Here is a 17,184-nt window from a genome sequence, read left to right on the forward strand (position 1 = left end):
GTCATGAAGAAAAGGAGGGGGTGAGCAACCCACAGGCAGTGTTGTGTTGTAGTAGCCGGGCTCACAGCTCTGCTGTCTTCTGTTGTGCTGTGTGACCTTGGGAAGGTGACTATACCTCCCTGTGCTTCTGTTTTCTCATGTGTAAAATACAGTACCTAGCTCTTACCGTGGTTGTGAGAATTTATTGCAGGTAAAACTCTCGGCCTGGCACAGTGTAAATGCTCAGTAAACTGTAGCCTTCATAGGGAGACCCCAGGCCAAGGGACAGCTCCCCAGCCTCCTTAGGACACAGAGGCTTTTTGATCATGCGTTGGTGAGGCCAAGAAGAGGTGGGACCTGAGATACATGCCTATTATCTTTCTATGCTCAGAGAGAGAGCAGGAGCTTGGGTTGGGTGAAATGATGGGCGATAAATGTTCATAGGAATCAAAAACTCAATTGCTCTCAAGGCCAGGCAAAAATTTCCAGTTTGTATCCTCTATATGAGAAGCAAAGCAGAGGAAGAGGGAAGAGGGAGAAGTAGAATTGGAGCAGGAGAGATGGATGGCCACAAATACCATGAAGGATGGCATTGCCGGGGAGGCATCTCCACTGTCACTAGAGGTGGCTGTCACTACTCAGTGACATTGATGGTGATTGATTACCCATGTGGCCTTGTTAGCTTCCTCTTCCACAGGAAGGCGGAAGCAGTCTACCCAGATACAGTGGCACTGACCTTCGACCCCATCCACCAGTGGCTGTCCTGCGTGTATAAGGACCACAGCATCTACATCTGGGATGTCAAGGACATCAACAGAGTGGGCAAGGTGTGGTCAGAGCTCTTCCACAGCTCCTACGTTTGGAATGTGGAGGTGAGCCCCCGCCCTACCCCTTGCCGCTGCTCAGCCTCTGCACAGTTCCCCACAGTTTGGGAACCCATTCAGTAATTCCTTCAGAAGATACTCACTGACTGCCTCCTATGCATCAGGCCCTGTCCTAGGTGCTGAGGACACAGACACAAAAACCCTGCCCTTAACGAGCTCACATTTGGATGGGAAAGGAAACCTGGAAACATCATCAGCGAATAACACGCCAAGCAGCAGTAACCCTCTGAAGAAAAACGAGGCGGGGAAGGGGAAGGGGAATCCAGGTGGTATTCTAGAGAGGAGAGGGGTCAGGGAAGGCCTCCCTGAGGACATATGAGCAGAGACCTGCAGGAAATCGGGGAGTGAGACCTGCAACTGCTGGGGAGAACCACAAGCACAGAGGCCCTGCAGCAGGAACATGCACTCCGCAGAGAGCTTTGCTGTGGAGGTCGTTTATGTATTTCACTGCTTTTTTTAAAAAGTAGTTGAAGACGGAGCATGGTGGCTCACGCCTGTAATTCCAACACTTTGGGAGTCTGAGGCGGGAGGATCACTTGAGCCCAGGAGTTTGAGACCAGCCTGGGCAACACAAGATCCTGTCTCTACAAATAATTTTTAAAAATTAGCTAGGCATGGTGGCACACACGTGTGGTCCCAGCTACTCGAGAGGTGGAGGCAGGAAGATCACTTGAACCTAGGATGTCAAGGCTGCAGTGAGCTGTGATTGTGCCACCACACTCCCACACTCCAGCCTGGGTAACAGAGTGAGACCCTGTCTAGAAAAAAAAAAGGTTGGAAGTTTTTATTTTCTGAGAATGAGTTTGTGGGTTTTTAAAAATTCTCTAAAGTTAGCCAGGCACGGTGGCTCATGCCTGTAGTCCCAGCACTTTGGGAAATCAAAGTGGGCAGATTGCTTGAGTCCAGGGGTTCGAGATCAGCCTGGGCAACATGAGGAAACCCCGGCTTTACAAAAAATACATAAAAATTAGCCAGGCGCGCCTATAGTTGCAGCTACTCGGCAGGAGCTGCGGCAGAGGGGCTGAAAATTTCTTACTGGGAATGTTTGTCCTAGAGAAATTGTGTTTTTAGTGGCCAGATTCAGGATGGTGAGAAAGAACTTTGTCCTTTTGAATAGGCAGCATTCAGCCTTATGACTCTGGTTGAATCTGTCTGCCTTCATGGAGCTGACGTTTTTTGTTGACAGCACTTTTTTTCCACTCAAAGAATGTTTTTTAATAACTTTTAAAATTTATATATGAAATTTTTAAAAATTTGGGATAATAGGTGAAATATTACAGATAAGGCTACAGTCTACATTGATGACTTCCCTGCCCCCAGTTCTGCTCTCTCTTGCCCTCACCATTATCAATTTTATTATGGGTGTCTTCAGTTGATTTTCTTTGCATCTCCTTATTGTTTATGTGTATAGTTGTTCAACAACAGTATCTGTGGATAGATCTTTTCATCAGTTCTAGAAAATTCTCAGCCAATACTGCTTCTACCCTTTTCTCTCTCTTTTCTTTTTTTTTTTTTGAGACGGAGTTTCGCTCTTGTTGCCCAGGCTGGAGTGCAATGGTGTGATCTCGGTTCACCGCATCCTCTGCCTCCCAGGTTCAAGAGATTCTCCTGCCTCGGCCTCCCGAGTAGCTGGGATTACAGGCATGTGCCACCACGCCTGGCTAATTTTGTATTTTTAGTAGAGACAGGGTTTCTCCATGTTGGTCAGGCTGGTCTTGAACTCCCGACTTCAGGTGATCCACCCGCCTCGGCCTACCAAAGTGCTGGGATTACAGGCATGAGCCACCATGCCCAGCCTATTCTCTCTCTTCTATAACTCTAAGGTTCTATCTGTATTCTTCATGTTTCTGAAAATAAACATAAAAATCACACAAAAGATATGTAGAGTTTATCAATTATTGTTAGCAGCTTTTTATCCCCCGCAAGACGGAATCTTGCTCTGTTGCCCAGTCTAGAGTGCAGTGGCACAATCTAAGCTCACTGCAACCTCCACCTCCTGGGTTCAAACAATTCTCCTGCCTCAGCCTCCCGAGTAGCTGGGATTACAGGCAGCCGTCACCATGCCTGGCTAATTTTTGTGTTTTTAGTAGAGATGGGGTTTAACCATGTTGGCCAGGCTGGTTTCAAACTCCTGACCTCAAGTGATCTGCCCGCCTCGGCCTCCCAAAGTGCTGGGATTACAGGCGTGAGCCACTGTGCCTGGCCTGTTAGCAGCTATTGATGCTCAATGCCTGGACCCATTTATTTATTGAGGGTTGTAATATGGTGATATTCTAATTCTATAATTTATTTTTATCAGTTGAACTACTTACATGAAGAGATATTTGCTCTCATCTGCCATTTGGTCACCCAGTGCTATACTTCATATAGGAAAGGCAGGAGAAATACTTGATTCTTTCCCTTTATTTACCAGTTTTCAAGGTAATGAATTGGTTCCCTATCCTCTAAAGGTAACTAGTTTTATTTAATATCATTATAAACTCATATATATTTAAATATATCAGATATGTTTTAATCTATTGTAATTATTAACTTTATTGGAGCTCATATCATCCCATCTTTGGCCAGTGAGAGCCTCTTAACATTGGCTCCTGAGTCCTTTGGACATGACCCTAGTATTTCTTGATAGCCACCTTGCTGCCTGGAATGCCAATATGTTCCACTCTCATCTTGTACATTTCCTGTCCCACATCAGGAATCAACCATTTCTTGAAAAGACCATGTTTATTTTTTTGGGCTGGGTGCAGTGGCTCATGCCTGTAATCCCTGCACTTTGGAAGACTGGGGCAGGAGAATTACCCGAGCCCAGGAGTTTGAGACCAACCTGGCCAACATGGTGAAACCTTGTCTCCACTAAAATACAAAAAATTAGTCAGGCATGGTGGTGGGTGCCTGTAGTCCCAGCTACTTGGGAGTCTGAGGCGTGAGAATTGCTTGAACCCAGGAGGCAGAGGTTGCAGTAAGCCGAGATCAAGCCACTGCACTCCAATCTGGGTGACAGAGTGAGAGCCTATCTCAAAAAAAGAAAAAAGAAAAAAGAGAAATAAAAGGCCAGGGTTTTTTTTTTTTGGTATAAATTGGGACTTCAGAATCACAGGTTGGGTGTTAGGGATGCTCATAGCTATTGGGTTGATGCTTCCAGAAGCCTAGTTCTTAAGGACACAGGGAATGGTGGAATTAGAATATCCCCAGTAACTCATTTGCTTTTTCCCACATTATACATGCAACAGTCTGAGAATGGACAGCTCTTCAATTCTGAAGATAGTTAAAACAATTGTAATGCATATGTTCTCTCTATTCTCTCCAATTTTTAAAATAGTTATACTATATTTACAGGATCTGAATATGTAGCCATTATATACTACAGTGTCTCCCTTTTGACCCCTGTTTATTTTGGAATGGGGAATTATATATGTGTGTATATATGTATGTGTGTGTGTATATATATATAATGATAAAATATACATGACATGAAGTTTACCATTTCAACTATTTTAAATTGTACCATTTGGTGGCATTTAGTACACTTACAGTGTCATGCAGCCATCATTACTCTCTAGTTTCAGAACATTTTCATCACCCATCCACCCCAAAAAATCCTGTTATCTGTTAAGCAGTCCTCCCCATTCCCCACTCCCCCCATCCATGGAAATGACTAATCTGCTTCTGTCTTTATGGATTTGCCTGTTCTGAATCTTTTCTTTTCTCTCCTTCTTTCCTTCCTTTTTTTTTTTTTTTTTGAGACTGAGTCTTGCTCTGTTGCCCAGGCTGGAGTGGTGCAGTGGCACGATCTCGTCTCACTGCAAGCTCCACCTCCCGGGTTCACACCATTCTTCTGCCTCAGCCTCCCGAGCAGCTGAGACTACAGGCACCCGCCACCACACTCAGCTAATTTTTTGTATTTTTAGTAGAGACGAGGTTTCACCGTGTTAGCCAGGATGGTCTCGATCTCCTGACCTCATGATCCGCCCACCTCAGCCTCCCAAAGTGGTGGGATTACAGGCGTGAGCCACCGCGCCCGGCTGTTTCCTTTCTTTTCCTCTTTCTTTTTTTTTTTTTTTAGATGGAGTCTCGCTCTGTCACCCAGACTGGAATGCAGAGGCAAAATCTCGGCTCACTGCAACCTCCACCTCCCGAGTTAAGCTATTCCCATGCTTCAGTCTCTAGAGCAGCTGGGATTACAGGCACATGCCACCATGCCTGATGAATTTTTTGAATTTTAGTAGAGACAGGGTTTCACCATGTTGCCCAGGCTGGTTTCAAACTCCTGAGCTCAGGTGATCTGCCCACCTCGGCCTCCCAAAGTGCTAGGATTACAGGCGTGAGCCACCATGCCTGACCTGAATATTTCTTATAAGTGAAATCATAGAATATGTGGGCTTTTGTGCCTGGCTTTCACTTAGCATAATGTTTTCAAGATTTATCCATGTTGTAGCATGTGTCAGTACTTCATTCCTTTTTATGGTGGAATAATATTTCATTGTATGGATAGAACACATTTTATTCTCTGTTATCAGTTGATGGCCACTTGGGTTGTTTCTACCTTATGGCTATTGCGAATACCACTGCTATGAACATGTAAGTACAAGTTTTTTTGTTTTTTTTTTTTGAAACGGAGTCTCACTCTGTCGCCCAGACTGGGGTGCAGTGGCATGATCTCCGCTCACTGCAACCTCAGGCTCCCAGGTTCAAGCGATTCTCCTGCCTCAGACTCCTGAGTAGCTGGGATTACAGGCGCACACAACCATGCCTGGCTAATTTTTGGTTTTTTAGTGGAGACAAGGTTTCGCCATGTTGGCCGGGTTGGTCTCGAACTCCTCACCTCAAGTGATTTGCCCACCTCGGCCCCCCAAAGTGCAGGGATTACAGGTGTGAGCCACTGCTCCTGACCTAGTTCTTTCTTTCAGTTACATCACTTTGTTTCTGAGTTTTTCTAGGGTGTTTTTCATATCTTGGATCATTTTTTAAATATCTTTTACCTTCTTTTGAAACAGTAGGCCTGGCGTGGTGGCTCACGCCGGTAATCCCAACACTTTGGGAGGCCGAGGCAGGTGGATCACCTGAGGTCAGGAGTTTGAGACCAGCCTGGCCAACATGGCAAAACCCCGTCTCTGCTAAAAATACAAAAAATTAGCTGGGCGTGGTGGCGGGCGCCTGTAATCCCAGCTACTTGGGGGGCTGAGGCAGGAGAATTGCTTGAACCTGGGAGGCAGAGGTTGCAGTGGGCCAAGATCGCGCCATTGCACTCCAGCCTGGGCGACAGGGCGAGACTCTGCCAAAAAAAAAAAGAAAGTACGTTATGGTTTTTATCTTTTTTTGTGAAAATATGTTCTGGTGTGCTTTTTTTTTTTCTTTTTTAAGAGTAACTATTGGATTTGGCCTTGGTCCTTTCCTGTTGTTCATTTTTATGTGATACCGGTTTTTCTGAAATTTTAGAAGTTGGTGTGCTTCAGGACAGATTTTCCAACTTCACAAGAAGAACTCTGTCTTCTCTTTTTTTTGTGGGGGTGGAGTGGCATGTTTTGTTTTGTTTTGTTTGTTTTCGAGAAGGAGTCTCACTCTGTTGCCTAGGCTGGAGTGCAGTGGCACAATCACAGCTCACGGAACCTCAACCTCGTAGGCACAAGCAGTCCTCCTGCTTCAGCCTCCCGAGTAGCTGGGACCACAGGCATGCACTACCATGCCCGGCTAATTTTTTATTTTTGGTAGAGATGGGGTCTCACTATGTTGCCCAGACTTGTTTCAAACTTGGGCTCAAGCAATCCTCCTGCCTCAGCCTCCCAAAGTGCTGGGATTACAGGCTTCTGTTATTTTTATACTGTGTTAAAATATGGCAGCCCGCTTTCTGATACTTCCTTTTTGTAGTCCTCTTTATCTGTTATGTCTCTTCTTTCATCTCAATCTCCTCTTTACTTTATTTCTTCTGTCCCTGTTGTTGTTTTTTTTTTTTTTTGAGATGGAGTCTGGCTCTGTCACCCAGGCTGGAGTGCAGTGGCGCAATCTTGGCTCACTGCAAGCTCTACCTCCCGGGTTCACGCCATTCTCCTGCCTCAGCCTCCCGAGTAGCTGGGACTACAGGCGCCCGCCTCTATGCCTGGCTAAATTTTTGTATTTTTAGTAGAGACGGGATTTCACCGTGTTAGCCAGGATGGTCTCGATCTCCTGACCTCGTGATCCACCCGCCTCGGCCTCCCAAAGTGCTGGGATTACAGGCTTGAGCCAATGCGCCCGGCCTTCTGTCCCTGTTGTGATTGATCAATTTTGTTTCTACTCTCAGCAGTTTCTCTTCAGTGTGGAGCTTTGTCCTGGAAGGGAGCCCTGGCAGCTCAGTTTTGAGAGTTCACAGTATCTTCTCCAGTCCCTTTAGGCCTTACCCCTTGCACTCAACTGCTGCTGGGGTGGATGAAACCCTCCCAGTTTCAGCTGCTGTTCAGTTTGGCCCAGTGTGCTTTCCAATGAACACCTGTTGGCTACTTTGGAATTATCCTGTTGCTGGGTCTGTCAGATGCCTCATTACTTCTCTGTCTCCCACATGCATGCTGATGATATGTAGGTATTGTGACTGGTGGTGGTTTGTCCCACTCACTTGTATTTTGGGAGTTATGGGAGTATTTTGTCACTGAGTTTTGCTATAAATGTTGTCTGTAGGTTTGGGTTTTGCTATCTGGTTGATGTTTTTCTTATGTCGAGATTTTGGGAGATTAAAAAAATTAATGCTGCTAGTATCATCTTCCCAGTTCTCAGTCTTCCATATTTTGAAATCTCTTTATATGGTGGCTCCTTGTCCTTCTCAGCTTCATTCAAAATATCTTTAGTTCTGTCTTTCAGTTCACTTAATTTTCTCCTCAATTATATCTAATCTTTGGTTTTTAATATGTTTTTATTTTATTATTATTATTTTTTGAGACGGAGTCTCGCTCTGCCGCCCAGGCTGGAGTGCAGTGGCGCAATCTCAGCTCACTGCAAGCTCCGCCTCCCAGGTTCACGCCATTCTCCTGCCTCAGCCTCCTGAGTAGCTGGGACTATAGGTGCCTGCCACCACGCCCGGCTAATTTTTTGTTTTTTGTTTTTTGTTTTTTTAGTAGAGATGGGGTTTCACTGTATTAGTCAAGATGGTCTCGATCTCCTGACCTCGTGATCTTCCCGCCTCAGCCTCCCAAAGTGCTGGGATTACAGGCGTGAGCCACCATGCCCGGCCTATTTTTTATGTTTTTATTTTTATTTTTTTGAGATTGAGTTTCGCTCTTGTTACCCAGACTGGAGTGCAATGGCGCGATCTTGGCTCACCGCAACCTCCGCCTCCCAGGTTCAAGCAATTCTGCTGCCTCAGCCTCCCAGGTAGCTGGGATTACAGGTGTGCAACACCACGCCCGACTAATTGTGTATTTTTAGTAGAGACGGGGTTTCTCCATGTTGAGGCTGGTCTCAAACTCCTGACCTAAGGTGATCCGCCCACCTCAGCCTCCCAAAGTGCTGGGATTACAAGCGTGAGCCACTGCGCCTGGCCAATATGTTTTTATTATTCATTTCTAGAAGCTGTTCTCTTTTGCTCTTTTTCAGCCGTGCTTGGTTAATCTTTATAATTTCTGGTTGGCTGCACACTTTTAATCTTGTCAAAATTATCTTTTAGTTCTTCAAACATATTGAACATAGTTATTTTATATTCTGTCTGATAATTCCAATTTGGGTGTTTTTATTTTGTTTTTGGTTTGTCTGTCTGTTTGTTTGTTTTGAGACACAGTCTCATATGTTGGCCAGACTGGACTTGAACTGCTGGTCTCAGGCAGTCCTCCTGCCTCAGCTTCCCAGGTAGCTGGGACTACAGGCATGCACCACCTCCCCTGATTTAATAATTCCAGTATTTAAAGTCTTGCTAGACTCTGTTGCTTCTGGTGCTTCTTGCTGATGGTACATTGTTTTCTTTTGTGCTTAGTGATGTTTGACTGAGTTCCACATTTCCCTTGGAAGTTTATTTGAGGGTATGTGTTAAGGCCTAGGCTGAAGGTGGGACATGGACGATATATGGTAGCATTTTGTGTCCTTTTTTTTTCTTGTTTATTTTTAGCATAGAAGGTATTGCACGATACCTGTTTTTCTTTAACTTACTTTTTTTTTTCCATGAAAATGGAACAGTAAGTCATAGTGCTGTCATTGAGTCATCCTTTGCCTTGTCCTCTGGGAACTGTAGGTGTATCCTGAGTTTGAAGACCAGAGAGCTTGTTTGCCATCAGGATCCTTTCTGACTTGTTCTTCAGACAACACCATTCGCTTCTGGAACTTGGAAAGCAGCCCTGATTCTCACTGGCAGAAAAACATCTTCAGCAATGTGAGTGGCTTCCTTTGTGAACCATCTTTCGGGAGGAACAAAGACCTACTGTAAGCTTGAATGCAGGGGCAGGAGGGAGTCTGACGGGCCCTAGATGTTAGGTTCCATGAGGGCAAGAGCCGGCAACCAAGGCAGGTCCCTCTCTGCGTCGCTGCCTCTTGTTTCTCTTTCTCCTGCTCCCTCTCTGAGGTGGCACGGTCTATCCTCTCTGATTCTTTGCCAGTTGGCTCCTGCTCTGCAGATGTGTGGACATGGCCACTCCCAGCAGCCCAATACACCCAGCAGAGGTGAAATTGCTTCCTAAGTCTTGAGATGGAATTCCCTGGGAGAGCACCTGATGAGCCAGGCCATTCAGCTGCCACACAGTGAGGCCTCAGGGGGGTGTGGGCAGAATGCTGACGAGAGCCATGATGGGAGGCTGGGAAGAAAAGTTTGCTGAAGAAATTTTGGTTAGTATTGCGAGCCCAGCGAGAGGGTGTCTCTGGGGAGCTGAGACCTGAGTCATGCATTCATTTATTCTGCAGACACTTATTAAGGTCCATGCCAGGTGCTTTGCTACATGCTAGGGACACAACAGTGACTAAGACTCTTCTGTTCTGTGGCACACACAATCTAGTGAGGGCAGACGGTGAACTGACAACCGTCCATGTTAATGCACAATCACAAGTGCGACAAGCACCGTGAAGGAAAATGTGCAGGGTGCTAGTAGGACATAGAGCAGCAGCATGTGAACTTATCTGGGACATCCGGAGCAGCTTCCCGCAGAAGGGACAGCTAAGTTGAGACTGGAAAGAGTAAAGGGGGAAGGGGAGAGGGTCTATACTTAGGGAATAGCCTGTATGAAGGCCCTGGGGTGGGAAACAGCTGGGTGAATTGGAAAACCTGAAAGAGGCCAGTGTGATTGGAACTAAAAAGACCCTCCATGCAGGAAGCTGTAGCAGGTGCCCCCCGCAGGTGCATCTTTATTACTCCCCTCATTCCCCACCCAGTGCTACCATCGTCTCCTCTGTACCTATGACATACATGCTGTTTTTGGCTGCACGCAATAGAAAAACTCAAAACAAGAGGTAAAAGTTAGGCTTCTGATTCATAAAAGTAATCTGGAGGTAACCAGTTTAGACCGTTCTGCAGGAAGCCCTTAGGGATCCAGGGGCCTTCCAGCTCTCTACTCTGTCATTTGAGGGAGTAGGCTATGTCCTCATGACCCAATGTGGCTATGGGGGCTCCTGCTGTCATATCTGAGTTCCAGGCTGCAGGATGGAGAAAAGACAGCAGAAGAATACGTGCTTGCTTTATATTTAATAGTTCAGAATTTATTCACATGTTCTTATCTAGCTGCAGGGGAGGCAAGGAAATAATTATTCTGATTGGTGAAACTCCCAGCTCAAAATTAGAGTTGTATTACTAACGAAGAAGAGACTGGCTATGGAGGGACACGATTTCAGAGGTGCTTCTGAGCTGCTCATGCTGACCTCAGCCCTGTCCTTCCTATAGACCCTGCTGAAGGTCGTGTATGTGGAGAATGACATCCAGCACCTGCAGGACATGTCACACTTCCCAGACCGGGGGAGCGAGAATGGGACGCCCATGGACGTGAAAGCCGGGGTGCGGGTCATGCAGGTCAGTCCTGACGGCCAGCATTTGGCTTCAGGCGACCGAAGTGGAAATCTGAGGCAAGTGGGCCCTGGCAGTGTCCGGTGTACACCTCCCAGCTCCAGCTCAGGTTCTCAGGGCAGTGGGTGGGAGCCCTGGCCTTGGCACCTCCTGCTGCCCATTGGGAATGTGGGGCTGTGAATAGTAATCCCAAAAACATCTCCCATTGGAAACTTAAGCTCGTAAGAGGCTTCCAGAAGGGCTGAGAGCAGGATAACTACCAGGACCTCAGCAGCTGGGGTGTGCAGATTTTTCCTATAGAGTGTACAGGCAAGCTCACATGACTCTAGGGCAGAGTGACACTTTCACCAGCCACATGGTACCAGTGTTGAACTGTCACCAAAGATGCCAGCTGGAAGAGGGTCCTGGTGGCTCTGGGAGAGGGGCTAGCTGGGATAGCTGAGGGTGGGATAGCTGAGAGTTCAGGCTGCTTCTGTGCCCTGTTGAGGTTTGGCAAGATGTTACCAACCCAGTAGGTGCTAGTGGGACATAGGCATTGTTGCTGGGACCAGGTTTAAGATGACAAATGACAGCTGTGACCACCTGGGTATTGGAGCCACTGGGGAATGGAGGAGAGTTGGGGGAAACTAGAGGGACATAAAGGGGCAGCAGCCACCAGGCAGCCCCAGGAGAGTAGGCAACAAGTTTTCACACCTTCCTGTTGTCAAGAAGAGCAGAAAATGCTGATTTTTTTTCTGTGAAATTCTATAATTTTTAAATATTGGCACCTGTTTCGATATCAGTCACTGTATGAGGCCAGCTCAGTGTGTCAGTGAGCCGCTCACATTGACATGGCACTGTCTGGAGTGGCAAAACGGTACCAAGAGCTAACATGGGGATAGTGGTCTTCTCCCTTGCTGGGCGCTGGCCTGAGCACTGTGTTGACTGATTTAATCCTCTCACTGACCCTCTGATGTAAGTGATGTTATTGGCACAAGGTGTCTGGAGTAAGATCACACAGGTAGAATGAAGAAGCTGGGGTGACTTGATGACTGATTTCATTTGGGGAGAATGAGGAAGGTCTAGATTTGAGACTCTTAACAATGAGAGACTGGAATCAAATGTTGTCATCCATAGCTCCTATCCTGGACTATGACCTCTGGCCCCTAACCCCTGGCCCCTGTCCTACCCCAGGGACCACCTCTGATGCAGCCCTGCGTAAAAACCTGCCCCTCTAGAAGACTGTCCTGGATCCCTGGGGCTATATTCTGGCCCATGCACCACAAGGGGCTGCTGCCTGCTGAGGTTGCTCCCTGGCTCAACACGGCTCCCTTTACGATGGCAGGTTTCTAAATGGGAAAAGTGTTTGTGCATCTCTAGAGTATTTGGCCATGATAAGGGGTTCTCATTGTTGCCAGCCTGGCCATTCTGACCTGTTCTAGAAGTGGTAGAGCACATGGGGCTGGGGTGTGGGGCTTTAGCGGGCGGTGTGTGTCTCCCAGGATCCACGAGCTGCACTTCATGGACGAGCTGGTCAAGGTGGAGGCCCATGATGCTGAGGTGCTGTGCCTGGAGTACTCCAAGCCAGAGACAGGTGAGCCCGCAGCAGGGGTGGAATGGGGGTCAGGCAGGGAGGCAGCCCCCCTGGCAGGGCCACAGAAAGGGGTAGTTGGTGTCTGGTGGGACTGTGGATGACAGCTGGGAGTTTTGTGTTCGGTAAGGGCCCCTGTAGCTGGACCCTGAGACCAGAGCGGCTGGGACTCCAGAAAGCAAGACACCTGCAGGCAGGACTCAGCTTGACTTGCCCGCTGCTGGTGCCAGCACCCAAGCCAAAGTGGTGGATGTATGAATGAGTGAATTGTGAATGAGCTCCTCTTCTACTGGAGAAGATAGATTGATTGTTAGGCATTATTTTCAAAAAGTTTGAAGCCTATAGAAATATTGGGAGAATATTATAATGAACACCCCATAGGTTTCACCCAAATTCCTCATGATTTTTTTTTTTTTTTGAGATGGAGTCTCGCTGTCACCCAGGCTAGAGGGGAGTAGCACCATCTCCGCTAACTGCAACCTCCACCTCCCCGGTTCAAGTGATTCTCATGCCTCAAAGTGATTCTCGTGCCTCAATCTCCCATGTAGCTGGGATTACAGGTGCCTGCTGCCACGCCTGGCCAATTTTTGTATTTTTAGTAGAGATGGGGTTTCACCATGTTGGCCAGGTTGGTCTCAAACTCCTGACCTCAGGTGATCCGCCCGCCTTGGCCTCCCAAAGTGCTGGGATTAGGGCATGAGCCACCACACCTGGTCATTTTTCTTTTTTGAGACGAGAGTCTCACTTTGTCACCCAGACTGGAGGGCAATGACGCGATCTCAGCTCACTGCAACTTCTGCCTCCCGGGTTCAAGCGATTCTCCTGCATTCAAGTGATTCTCCTGCCTCAGCCTCTTGAGAGTAGCTGGGATTACAGGCATGCCCCCACCACACCCGGCTAATTTTTGTATTTTTAGTAGAGACGGGGTTTCACCATGTTAGCCTAGGCTGAAGGCTAGGACCATAGTAGGGTCTCCAGACCTCATGGTCCTCTTCATTAAAACAACAGAAAATTCCTTCTGGGCCATCAGATGAGATCATGAGATAGGAGAAGATTTCCAAGTGAAGATTTCGTTTGTTTCAAGACAGAGTCTTGCTCTGTCACCCAGATGATATATGGATGATATATGGTAGCATTTTGTGTCCGTTTTCTTGTTTATTTTTAGCATAGAAGGTATTGCACGATGCTGGTCTCAAACTCCTGACCTCAGGTGATCCACCCGCCTTGGCCTCCCAAAATGCTGGGATTACAAGCGTGAACCAACGTGTCCGGCTCCTCAAGATTTTTTCTAGGCTGGGCACGGTGGCTCATGCCTGTAATCCCAGCACTTTGGGAGTTACGGAGTTGGTGGAGTTATATCCTGATGTGATTTTCCCCATGCTCTTTCATTCTCCCATCCCCCATGCTGTGTGCCCCACCAACTTGTCTTTAAACATCTTTTCACTCGGTTCGCCTCTCCTGATCTCCCGTCTGCCTCAGGTCATGTTATTAGGCCTCAGACATAGCAAGTGACTAGAGTAGGGAAGGCTGGTGGCAGATGGGAGTCTGGCCACAGGCAGTCAATAGGACCTGAACAAGGCCCAGGTAGCCAGACCTCAGAGGGTGAGAGGACACTGGTTTTGGAAGAGGCTGAGAGGTTGCCAGGGCTTTACCCAGCACGCCAAGAAGTCGGAAACCAGCAGGCAAGAGCGCTGGGCTCTGCTGGGGCGTCTGCTGTGGATGTCCCTGGAGGAGCGTCCATGTGCCCATCGAGACTCATCCTCCCTGAGCTGGTGGTGAAGAGGTGAAATGCCAGGGTGTGGGGGCTCTGGGAAAGACCACACAGAGCTGAGGGAGTGGCCCTTGCCAGGCTTGGGCCAAGTTGGCTACAGTTGAAGAACCAAAGACCCCTTCTCCGAGGACTGGGCAGCTTGGTCACACTGCCCTTCTGGGAGGCCAGGGCACCCACGCAGCCTTCAGGAACCAGTCTCATTCTCTCCTCTCACAGGGCTGACCTTGCTGGCCTCAGCCAGTCGGGACCGGCTGATCCATGTGCTGAACGTGGAGAAGAACTACAACCTGGAGCAGACGCTGGATGACCACTCCTCCTCCATCACTGCCATCAAGTTCGCTGGTGAGCCCCTTTCTTCCCGCTCCCTGCGCCTTGCTAGCTACCCTGCTAAAAAGGATTCATTCTTTCAACTCTCCTGTAAAATATATATCCAAACAAGTGAATACAGTATCTGTGTACAGTATAAAGAATAATGACTGGGGCCGGGTGTAATGGCTCACACCTGTAATCCCAACACTTTGGGAGGCCGAGGAGGGTGGATCATCTGAGGTCAGGAGTTCGGGACCTTCCTAGACAACATGGTGAAACCCCATCTCTACTAAAAATACAAAAATTTGCTGGGCGTGGTGTTGTTTCTGTAATCCCAGCTACTCAGGAGGCTGAGGTGGGAGAATTGTTTGAACCTGGGAGGTGGAGGCTGCACTCCAGCCTAGGCAACAGAGTGAGACCCCGTCTCAAAAAAAAAAGAATAATGGCCAGGTGCCATGGCTCACACCTGTAATCTCAGCACTTTGGGAGGTCAAGGCAGGTAGATCATGAGGTCAGGAGTTCGAGACCAGTCTAGCCAACATAGTGAAACCCCATCTCTACTAAAAATACAAAAAAATTAGCCAGGCATGGTGGTGTGCGCCTATAATCCCAGCTACTCGGGAGGCTGAGGCAGGAGAATTGTGTGAACCCGGGAGGCAGAGATTGCAGCGAGCCAAGATTGCGCCAGTGACTGCACTCCAGCTTTTGTGACAATGCGAGACTTTGTCTCAAAAAAAAAAAAAAGAAGAATATAGGCTGGGCGTGGTGGCTCACGCTTGTCATCCCAGCACTTTGGGAGGCTGAGGCAGGCAGATCACCTGAGGCCAGGAGTTTGAGACCAGCCTGGCCAACATAGTGAAACCCCGTCTCTACTAAAAATTCAAAAAAAGTAACCGGGCGTGGTGGTACACACCTGTAATCCCAGCTACTTGGGAGGCTGAGGCAGGAGAATAGCTTGAATCCGGGAGGCCGAGGTTGCAGTGAGCCAAAATTGTGCCACTGCACTCCAGTCTGGGTAACGAGCAAAACTCCTTCTTAAAAAAATAAAAATAAAAAAATAAAAAATAGGCCGTGCGTGGTGGCCAAAGTGAGTATCCACTTCACAGTTCTTAAGAGTGAGGTTTGAACTAGGACATTGTTGATAGCAGAGACTGTTCTAATTGCTCATGGTCGTAATATTGTTAAATACGGTACTTGGATTCACCACGTGCAGGTTAAGAAGCAGAACATTACCAGAGGCTTGCAGGCCTTCTCTGGGTCCCTCCCGGGTTAGGCTTCCTCGCTTATATGGGGCTCACTCCCTTCTGTGAGCCAATGACTCCTCCTTGAGCAACATCTAATACTTGTATGTCAGGCCTGGACCCTTTCAAATGTCCTGTCATGAAGGAGCATGTGTGATGTGCCCAGACTCTGAGAGTTTTATATTTGTTCTGTCGTTTCATCCTCACCAAACTGTTATTCTGTAAAGAAATGAGACGGCCGGGGGCATCTCACGCCATTGCACTCCAGCCTGGGCAACAAGAGCGAAACTCTGTCTCAAAAATAAGAAATGAGAATAATAAAAGCAAGAATGTTTCTAGTGCTTACCATGTGGCAGTCCCTGTTCCAAGGGCTTCACACCACTCTCCAGGGAAGGGACTGTCACCATGCCCATTGTACGGACCGGAAGCTGAGGCTCAAAGGGGAGGCCCAGGTTCAGAGTGGTGTTTAACAGCTTTGACCTTGGCACCAGAGAATGCCTGGGTTCAGTCCTGCCCCTGTTCTCTCTGTGTGCCTTGGGACAAGGACTCTGTGAACCTCTGTGTTCACGCTTGTCCAGTGGGATGGGTGGTGAGCATTCAGGAAGACCCGCTACATGCATGGGGCCTGGCCCAAGGCTCGTGTGGATCTTGCAATTGATCTTGATGGCACGAGCCTCCTAGCCTGTCTCCACTGGTCCCTGCTACAGTCCTGCCTCTACTCTGCTACTCAAGTCACCTATCTCAATCCCAGACTGGAGAGGGTGTCCCTTCTTTGTCCCCAGCCTTTGTTTCTCTATATGCCCTTGCTCTGCAGAGCCTGCCTTGCCCACAGCTCCACCTGTGCCCCCTCACACACACAGCTCATATCTTACAGAGTCCCACCCAGACCCAGCACCCGCTTCACCACCTTTAAGAAGCCTTCCTTGATCCCAGCACAGTTGATTGATGACTCTTGCAGTGGAGTTCCCTAGCTAGGGTCCCCTGCCCATGTGGCCCAGCCCTGCCTAACACACAGCGTCCTCCCCCAGGCAACAGAGACATCCAGATGATCAGCTGTGGGGCTGACAAGAGCATCTACTTTCGCAGTGCCCAGCAGGTAGGGTGGCATGGCCTCCTTGGGGGCTGGGGTGGGGGGTTGTCGGGGCATTCTCTGAAGGTCCTGCTGACCCTGCCAGGGTTCGGATGGACTACACTTTGTCCGTACCCACCACGTAGCAGAGAAAACCACCTTGTATGACATGGACATTGACATCACCCAGAAGTACGTGGCCGTGGCCTGCCAGGACCGCAATGTGAGGTAAGGGGTGGCCCTGGACCCTTAGCTGGCCTGGTCTGCCTTGTCCTAGGCTGTCTGCTTTCCTCCCTCTGTTCCTCTGGTCCCCAAGAAGCTGGGAAGGAATTGAGGGACCCAGCAGGTGTTCCTTCTTGGTTTTTTTTGGTTTTTTTGTTTTTTTTTGTTTTTGTTTTTGAGGCAGAGTCTCGCTCTGTCG

General features: G+C 48.2%; 1 protein-coding gene across 12 annotated transcripts in view; it reads left to right on the forward strand.

The window, feature by feature from the left end:
• The window catches only part of WDR62 (WD repeat domain 62), a 49,192-nt gene that overhangs the window by 16,354 nt on the left and 15,654 nt on the right, over positions 1 to 17,184 (forward strand). For 5 of the 12 annotated variants that reach the window (XM_054462297.2, XM_054462301.2, XM_054462299.2 and 2 more), the window contains 7 exons: positions 662 to 851; positions 9,052 to 9,189; positions 10,684 to 10,862; positions 12,285 to 12,376; positions 14,361 to 14,486; positions 16,723 to 16,790; positions 16,870 to 16,991. In XM_054462297.2, coding sequence (XP_054318272.1) covers positions 662 to 851; positions 9,052 to 9,189; positions 10,684 to 10,862; positions 12,285 to 12,376; positions 14,361 to 14,486; positions 16,723 to 16,790; positions 16,870 to 16,991 — 915 coding nt within the window. The remainder of the gene's footprint in view (positions 1 to 661; positions 852 to 9,051; positions 9,190 to 10,683; positions 10,863 to 12,284; positions 12,377 to 14,360; positions 14,487 to 16,722; positions 16,791 to 16,869; positions 16,992 to 17,184) is intronic. The other 7 variants (XM_054462298.2, XM_054462300.2, XM_054462302.2 and 4 more) reach the window with 2 other exon arrangements.

This window comes from Pongo pygmaeus, chromosome 20 (genome assembly GCF_028885625.2).
Source record: "Pongo pygmaeus isolate AG05252 chromosome 20, NHGRI_mPonPyg2-v2.0_pri, whole genome shotgun sequence".
Lineage (NCBI taxonomy): Eukaryota > Metazoa > Chordata > Mammalia > Primates > Hominidae > Pongo > Pongo pygmaeus.